We start from the raw sequence: 9112 nt of genomic DNA, 5'->3' as shown, positions 1-9112 counted from the left end.
GCCCGGCACATCCCAAAGTATGTCCCTGACACTTTCATATTCTGCAATAATTGTGAGAAATTTAAAAATACGCCTCTTAGGCTCACCAGGTATCCCAGCAGCTTAGTGCAAGGAGTCTTTTCAGAGCATGCAGCGTTTTTTGGGGAAATGCCAGTCATTCCCATTGCCAGAACATCGCCCCGTGCAGTTTAGCTGTATTTTAGGGCAAGCCCAGCAGACAGCAGCAGCCCCAGCCGGTGCCCTGAAACACAGGGTCCCATTCCGCAAGGTGCTGTGTCTCCTGTAACAGCTTCAAGAGAGCACTCAGCATGGCACAGGACACCAGGCTTCGCTTGCGGGTTAGCCCAGCACAGCCCCGTTCCTCCCCGTGGTCAGTGGCATTGGACTCAGGAGGAGAAGGCTGAGATCTGGCTGTCAAGCTGAGAAGCTTTGCATAGGCTGGAAGCTCATGTCCCTCCGTGCTCTCTCCATTGCCGCTTAATCTGTTTTCTACCTTTCTCAGAAGAAGAGCAGCAAAGAAGCCTCTTGCATACAAGGGGTGCAGATGAAGCAGTAAGGACTCCGAACATTTCTTTATCTGCTCTGGTCTTGAGAGCAGAGCCTGGCTCAGTAGGGAAAACCTCTGTCTGCATCTAAACCTGTGCTCTCAGTAAACAAAACCAACCAACCAACCAAGTCCCCGTAGCATCTGATGGGGCTGACTGTGTTTGCTTTTTTTTTTTTTTTTTCTCTCCTCTGTGCAGCTTCTTATTGCTTACATGCAGTTTTGCTGCAATATCGATCTCCCCGCTTTAAAAAACCCCTGTGTATCACTATTCAATTTGGTGACTTATGATATTAAAATAGATGAATTCAAGGCAAGTGCTTAATAGAAGTAACATGATTAGAGATGTAACAACAGCTACAGAGGATTTTTTTTTTCCTGAAAAAGTACTTAGATATATTTGGAATTAAAATCAGAAAGGAGCTTTTAATCTAATTCTCAGACTAAGCCTCGCCATGTTGCAATAATGCTGGCAAACCTGCTTTTACGGCAGCAGCAGACATTATACAGGCATCTGCAAGACCAGCTTCTTCTCCACCCAGCCTGACCCCAGATGTGCCTGTTAAGGACATCCAGAGCGAAAAGGTGTCCCAGCAGCGTGAGGACACTTGTAAGCCATCACGCGCCGAAGCCAGTGACTCCGCAGAATTTATTTGACAGGCAGCGAGCATGTACCAATGTTCTTTAAACAATAAATCTAGACCAAACTCATTTTCTTAGGATTTCACACTGGATTAGAGCAAGAATCCCCAAAGATCTTTATCTTCTTAGCCACGGCTGTAGCTAGCTCCCTTCTTGTTTCAGCTTCTTGATGTTGATTCAATACCAATTTGCAGTAAGTATTACTTTTATAGTTTCTCTTGTTTGCGTGAACTGTTTACTCTTTGAACCGCGCATTCTAGCTGGTGCTGCTCCCCACCGCCCGGTGAGGCACGGCAGAAGGTGGCTCTGGCGGTTCACACTTGCCTCGCCCCTACCGACAAGCGGGTTTGTGACACCTGAATCAGGCGCCGAGCGGGCGCTCCTTTCTTTATTTCTAAGGTACCACGTTCAAAACAGCCAGCGGTAGGTAATAGGGCCCAGTCTTACAGCAACCCACTGCTGGGAGCGGCTGTCGCTACTCTGGGTAGGCCACTGAAGTCATTCCACTTCTAGGGCTTTATTAACCAGCTCCGGTGGGACTCATCACGATAGCAGGAACAGTCTGCTGTCTTTCAAGCAAGGAACTTGTGTACCGTTTTCAGCTGCGCAGCTGTACAATATAACTCTCAATCGGCAACACAGCTTCTCTGCCCGTTGGTGAAGGCTGGAAAATCTGCTTCTTGCCAGCAACAGGCCACCTCCTTACTTAAGAGGCAAACCCACAGCTGTTATTCCTTGCTCTGACTACATATCCACTTGGCCCCATCATTTGAGTGCGGCATTTTGTCCCAGGCTGTTATTAAGGAAAGACAACAGACTTGCTCTGGATGTCCAAGGGTTTTTGTTGTCCTTTCTTGTCCAGTTCTCTTCCTTTATTTACGTACAGAACAACCTCACAACTGTGAGCAGACCTACGATGCTCACACCAAAGCACAGCTCTGTTCATACAAGCTGTTTAAATTAAGACCGTTTTGCGTGAAAAAGTGGATATAGGTTGCCCTGCCTTCCTATAATATCAGAAACTTTTAATAGATTGTTAATTTGTAAGTTTACATCTGATGATCTAGTCTAATCCTTGCATAACATACACCTAATAACTTCATCCAGTAATTGCCGCACTGAGCCTGGATTTCAGTTTGAGGTAGAGCTTATTGACTTAGAAAAATACTCTGCATACATTTAGAGACTTTATGTGATGGAGAACATGCCAGGTAACTAAGTAAGTTGTCTCCATGGGTAATTATCCTCCCTGTTGAGCATTTGCACTTAATTTCTAGCCTGAAATCAGTTTCCAACCAGTAGAGCACATCATTCCCTTTTCTTCTAAATAAAAGAGCTACCTGCCTTGAGACAGCACTCCCCTGCCCAGGTAGAAGATTGTAATTGCAGACGGAGATCAAGTCACCTCTTCAAATTGCCTCTGATAAATTAATAGCTTGAGCTTCATTAGTCTGACACTATAATAAGACCTGTTCTCCTGCCCTTGAATGACACTGGGAGCTATTGAAAATAATTTTTCCAAGTTGTCGATATCCTTTTTGAAAGACGGGCAGCAACCAAACAAACTGGAACAGCATCACTGTTGCCAGGTCCTACATCCCAGCTGGCAAGAGCATCTCTGGGGCTGATTTTGAATGGACTATTTATCACACCTTCACAGCCACTGTATTACTCCAGATGTACTCCCCATGCCTCTAAGTTGAACTTGCTGCCATCACTTCTGCATTCCTGACTTTGCCAAGGAACCTCCAGGTTACTCCCTACCACTGACCTGCTCCATATTATTATTTACCGTGCCCATTTTTGTCATCTCTGGCTGTTGCCAACAGTATTTTTCTCTTTCCCTGGCAGGAATATTGAAAATAGAGCATACCTTGGGAGGAGCTCATTAGGAACAGTCTCCTTGATGATAATTTCATATTTACAGTTATTTTTTTGTCATCTAGGCTGTAATCAGTTTTAATCCACTTAATTTGGGTGATATTGATTTGCATTGTGCTACTTTGTTCTTTATCAAAATCAAATGTTCTATAGAAAGCTAAGTATAGTATGCCAGAATAGTTTCTTTTATCAACAAGCCTTTGATATCACAAAACATGAAAGCAAGTTTATTTGGCATGATACATTTCTATAAAAATCATTTGGAGGGTTTTATAAATTTTTAATTGCTTTAAGGATTGTGCCGCATCAATCTTTCCATGATTTTGCCTAAGAGTGATAGGAAGCTAATGAGCCTATAGCCTTCTGGGTGAAATCACTCATTCGTTTGAATTATTGGGGTTTTGATGTCATTTGAAGCTTTTTTTATGCTTTCTGGTTCTGAGGATTCCTAGGCAAGTTCTCTTTTGCTTTTGGATTCAGTTAATGGTTCTACAAATTTAGAAGTGTGTTTGGATAGTTGATGCTTAGTATTACCCGTAATTACTGATGGAGTAGGAGGTCTTACATTTTAATGTGCAATCTGATTCCCTCCTTCTACTGCTTTCACATACAAAACACGAATATTTGTTGGGTTTTGCACATACTGTGAGTAATCGCTGTGCTGTGCCTGTGTAACATTAGACTTACCTACGCTACGACAGTATTTATTAGGATATATGTAAAGCCTTTGGTCTAACCAACCCTAACCTATTGGCCACTGAATTCCCATGTTTTTTGGCTTCCCTCATTAAACAACTACTTCTCTTAATGCTGATTTATCCTCACGAGCCTGCCTAATCACCCATATGTTATGTTGGTGGGGTTTTTTGCATTCCAGGTAACTCTCCTGAATTTTACTGTAGGAGGTTGCAGGTAATGCTGGTAGTACTTTCCCCTCTACCCATCAGTTGTAATTATATTAGAGGACCTTTTCTTCTTAAATTAAAATCTTACTGACCACAGTCTATATATACGAGGGTCTATTGCGGCACAGTCCTGCAGCGGGGTCATTCAAGGAGACTCTGATGGCAGAGATGTTAATTGTCAAAAGGAGACCAATGTGAAAGATTCAGGGTTTTACTTTGCTCGCTCAAGACAATTTTGAATGACTGAGATCTTGTGGCTTTGTGGCAGGCGGAGGGAGGTTAGTTTTAGTGGTGACAAAAACCCCATTCCAGGCCTGGCTCCATGGCTGGGGCTAATCAACACATCACCAGAGACTTTGATGCAGCGGCACCAATGTAAGTCTGTCAGGGGTCTGGCCTGGGGTCTTTCAAAAATTCAGGGCAAAACAAAACCAGAATTTTGTAATTTTTAATGGTTTGATTTCCTCAGTGATGCTGCATCTGCTGTCAAGTGACAACACTTACCCTAAGGAGCAGACAGGGAGGGATGAAGTCACCGGTAGACCATCACTATCCAGCTGGGTGGGCAAAATGAAAAAGCTCGTGGAGCTTTGTCAAGCTCCCCTCCTGGAAGGCTGCATTTTCCTTAACAGAATAAATGGTGGGGCTTTCAAGCACAGAAATCCATGCAGATTAAAAAAAAACACAAGGAAAAAGCAGTGCAAAAGATGCTTTCAGCTGCAGCGTGTTTTCTGGGGTGAGCAATTCCTTCAGGTTTCTAGTGCAGGACTTCTCATGGGTTGAAGCACTTGGAATGGCTGAGCCTCTGTCAGCGTTTCTTAGTGGCGTCTGATACTACAGCCTTTCTTGACACAAAAAACCAGGCGAGCGTGGCAGCAGGGAGATGCACCGAGCAGGAGGAAGGCTGCAGGTCTGCACATGGGGAACAGTGTCCCAATAGCAATACTGTTTAGTTTCAGAGATAATAACTAGTGATCAATGTAATGGCAGCACTGGCCTTTCAGAATTTATCTATCTCCACAGGGCTGATAATTGCTGTTTTATGAAAACAGCATTAGTCTCCTACTCTTTTGCACCGAACTAATGGCTCTGAGCATATTTTAATTCACTTCCTTTGCTGGAATAAGTTATTCGCTCCCTTTCATGTTGACTTGGTCTTTGGCACTCTCAACATAAATGATTTATTGACTAGAGATAAAGCATTCTTTCCCCTGAACTGTTCCTGCGACCCAGGCAAAAGCGGATGTGCCTGCTATTAATAAGGTGTTCGGCATAAAAAATGCAATAGACTTGATTGTCTGCACTCAATAGCCTTTCCGAGAACACAGTACCTGCCCCCATTCATAATAACAAAAATCTCTCCCACATGTTTATTTATATTAAAAAGTTTTCAGAAGAATACACTGGGATCCAGATAGCCGTTCAGGAGATGGTAGAACAATTTCATAAATATCCCTGAGGAAGCATGGCCTACTTCGGGAGAATAACAGTGATTAAAAAATCCAAACACGATGAATAGTTAAATACAAGCCAAAAAGTACAGTTATTTCCTTATGGCTCCAGCAGACAGTTACACACGTGAGAAGTGTCACGGGGCTCAGGGGAACTATGTTTGCAGTTATCCACATGCACAGGCTGGCTGTAGGCTGGAGACCCACACCGGCTTCAAAGGAGGTTTGTCCGATAGGCACCTACAGCAGACTTCTCACCGAGTCTAGCTACACAAGGGTCTGGACTTGATTTTCACATTTCTCAGGGCTTATAACACTGCTTTTCTAGGTCAGTCGTAGCTAAAATCCTGGGAAGCTTTTAAAACAAACTGTTTTAACAGGAGAAGTGCACACATCTAAATTCATGCCCATATACTGGAAGATGTTCAAAACTAACATTGATACAAAAAAATGCTCCTAGTGGCTCTCTGCCTAACTCAACTTCTTCTTGTACGCCCTTTTAAGATAACACTCTCTGATAAACTCTTCTTTTATAATTCAAATTATTCCAGATTTTTTCACTGGGTAGTAAAATAAGACAATTCCTACTATAGAAGTATAGCATTCTCCTTCTTTTTAAAATAACTTACATCAAAGTGTGTGTGGGGTTAATTGCTGTACCAATGTGAAAATTGATGTCAGTTGCCAGAGCACATTTTTAAAACCTGTAGCAGAAAGAGCTGTAAAATTTGCTGAAGCTTACAGTGGACCTGTGCCATCTGCATGGCCGGGTCTCTTGGTATCAGATTCCACCCTGCAATCCTAAGAAAATCTAAAAGTGCAAATGTTGCCATTGGCGAAGATTCTTATTTCTTAAGGAGAATTTTTACACCAACTAATTTAAAATTAGGGACCAGGGTTTTCAGAAAGAGAATGCAGAAGCTTACTGCTTTGTAATTCTTGGGAGCTTCATTTCAGAACCCATGGAAAGACCCAAACCATTAGAAATCACTAGCGACTTCTGAAAATCTTGGTCATCAGTAGAAATAATTTGCTTTTGGATAGAATACTGTAGAAGTGTCCAACATGCTGAATCTGAGATGGGTGGAGAGCTGAAACCTAAACCCATATCCATCTGAAAAAGAATTAAGCCCTAAAGATATTTATCTGTGTGTTGTACGGGCACCCTTGGTGGTTGACCTTCAATTCTATAGTAATGAACTGTATAATAGTTTTTTAAAAATTGTAACACAGGAGCTTCCTCTAAAAAGGTCCTTTTGACTTGATGTAGGTGTATGTTCTCTCACACACTGCATCTTCACACAGTATGGCATCTCACCCACAGTTTGGCTTATATGCTAACAGCGACTCTACAGTACCTGTCTGTCAGGCTGGAGAGAGTAACTGTCTTTAAATACACGGAAAAAGCTACCTTTGATTTTAAAGAAAGAAGGAACAAAGAGGTAAGTCCCCCCCGGTATGTTGATGGCATCAGTTCATTATAAAGAGCATATCAAGAAGGTCCTGATGTGAGGGACAGACACTAATTCCACTGAGTCCCCATGGAAGAAACAGTACCACAGCCAGCTGTGATACAACCAGTGATGAGGCCAGCCATTCAGAGACTGAACAAAAAACAATGTTCAGGTTGAATGCAACAGTCTTGAGCCTGCTACTGTATGTTGAAAGGCTTATTGGAACCATTTGCTTATTCCCGGTTCCTACCAAAATACTTTTTTGGAAAGAAAGTGGAAAAAGTTAATGAAGAAGCCTGCCCTCTCCAAAGGGAGCGTCTTGCTCCTTAGAAGTATAGCCTTACACTTTACTTTGTTCAGACAGTTTGGTTTGGACTGTGATTCCCCAGCCCTGCCCAAAACATAAATGGTGCCCAGCATGAAGAACCTGAATTTTTCCAGTTTATTCTGGTTTTATCATAGACCGAACCCAGTGTCACACACATCTCTGAGAAAGGCTCTCTCCCTTGCCTCTCCCTTGCCGAGTAAGAAAACATATTGGCACACTAGAAACAAGAACCTTTGATATTTGGTGGATGAGAGGGATAGCAGACAGTGTCCTACAGTTCATTCAACCTGCCCTGTTGTTGGCTACCTCTGTGACAGCTCTTCTCTAAGTCTCGATAAAAGAAGTCACATCTCTTCCACGTGCAAATCTATCTACACGATCTACTGTGAATCAGTGAAGGTATGCTTAGTAGTGGACTTCAGTTTGGATGCGGTCTCAGCCCAATACTGAAACGTATCCACAGTATTTTAAAAAAAGACCATTATATATATATCTATATGGACTGTGCTAGTTCTGTGTGGAAAGCACATATGAAGTGCTGATATTGTTTAACAGAATGCCATTAGACTGCAAAACTAACATATACAAGACGTTTACATTCCTATTGGGGTGTAATATTGTGGACGTATCCACTGAGATTTGAGAATTGCTGTTTTTCCTAAAACATCATGCCATCTGCATACATAATAAAAGAGTCCAGTAGTTGCCATGCTAAAACAGGACTTCTAGTGAAGGGCATAGACAGTCCCCTAAAGGGAACTCAAAAGTTATGCACAGTGATGAAAACTGGAAGAAACTTTCCAGCTAAAGGTCTGTCAATGACCATTTTCAACAAATTAGCACTGGATATTATGCACCACGTTTTCACTCCACAGCAAACCAGGTCTTCCCAGAATGCATCATCTTGAGTGGGCTGATTTTACTTCAAGTTTGTCTTCAATCCTCCATGGTCACCTTCTGGCAGTGCCATTTATTATGGTTTTTTTTCACGAAGGAAAGTTTACTTTCATATCAAGTGGCAGGACAGCAGCTTTAGAGGCTGGAAATGTTTATGGAGAGCTCTCTGCCGGGGCTGTAAGAAACAAAACAGAAAACCAAAACCAGACAGTGAGTATAGAAGACAGCAAAGGATTTACCACATTTCAACTAAAATAAAAAAGAAAAAAAGGTCAGGTTTGAGCTAAATAAATGTATTTCTGCTGTAAAGACAAACTACTTATAGAATATACATTGTGAACCTGATACTTTTAAAATCAATTTTACTCATCAATCAAAACTTCAGTGCTTAATTTACTCCTTAGATACAGTACAGACCAGCAATCATTTGTATGATTTAACAACTCCTACTTTACTTTTATTGCCTCATGGGAAAGTGGTGCTTACTCTTCCTCTAGTCTGAGTCCCAGAGAGCAGGCTCTTTTGTTGGGTTGGGCTTGGAGTAACCACTGAAGGCTTGATCGTCAAATGCTGGGAAGGCTCCACCAAATGCCAAAGTAGGAACTGATGTTCCCTCACCACTTCTGCTGGCCAGCATGGCAAGAGTTGGCCATTGCTGCGTAGCAGATGTGAAAACAGCTCACCCACCTCCTCCCCTGCTTCAGACCCCATAAGATAATTAGGAGGTTGCAGAGAGTTTCTCTTTCCCTACTAGAAGCAATAAAGCACACCCAGTTTGGGTGGCTGCTACTCCTTGTCTGAAAGCCCTTGCAAAGCTGTAAGGTGATCACACCATAAAGGAGGAATACGTGGAGGTTACTTGGAACGTCTTCCCCCTCCACCCAAACTCTTCCTTGAGATGCACAGCAAAAGGACAAGAAGGTAACGGACACAAGATGCAACAAGAGACATGACAGCTAAATACGAGGAAAAAAAATTCTCCCTGGTGAGGGTGGTCACATTTTGGTAGA

General features: G+C 42.5%; 1 protein-coding gene across 2 annotated transcripts in view; it reads right to left on the bottom strand.

Moving 5' to 3' along the window:
• Positions 1–689: 689 nt before the first annotated feature.
• SAMD12 (sterile alpha motif domain containing 12) overlaps positions 690–9112 on the bottom strand; it is a 178813-nt gene continuing 170390 nt past the window's right edge. For both annotated transcript variants that reach the window (XM_055799675.1, XM_055799677.1), the window contains one exon: positions 690–8277. In XM_055799675.1, coding sequence (XP_055655650.1) covers positions 8255–8277 — 23 coding nt within the window. In that variant the 3' untranslated portion in view covers positions 690–8254. The remainder of the gene's footprint in view (positions 8278–9112) is intronic.

The sequence above is a fragment of the Falco peregrinus genome, chromosome 3 (assembly GCF_023634155.1).
Source record: "Falco peregrinus isolate bFalPer1 chromosome 3, bFalPer1.pri, whole genome shotgun sequence".
NCBI lineage: Eukaryota > Metazoa > Chordata > Aves > Falconiformes > Falconidae > Falco > Falco peregrinus.
Note: the sequence above shows the minus strand (reverse complement) of the source record. Positions and strands in the feature narration are given on the sequence as shown.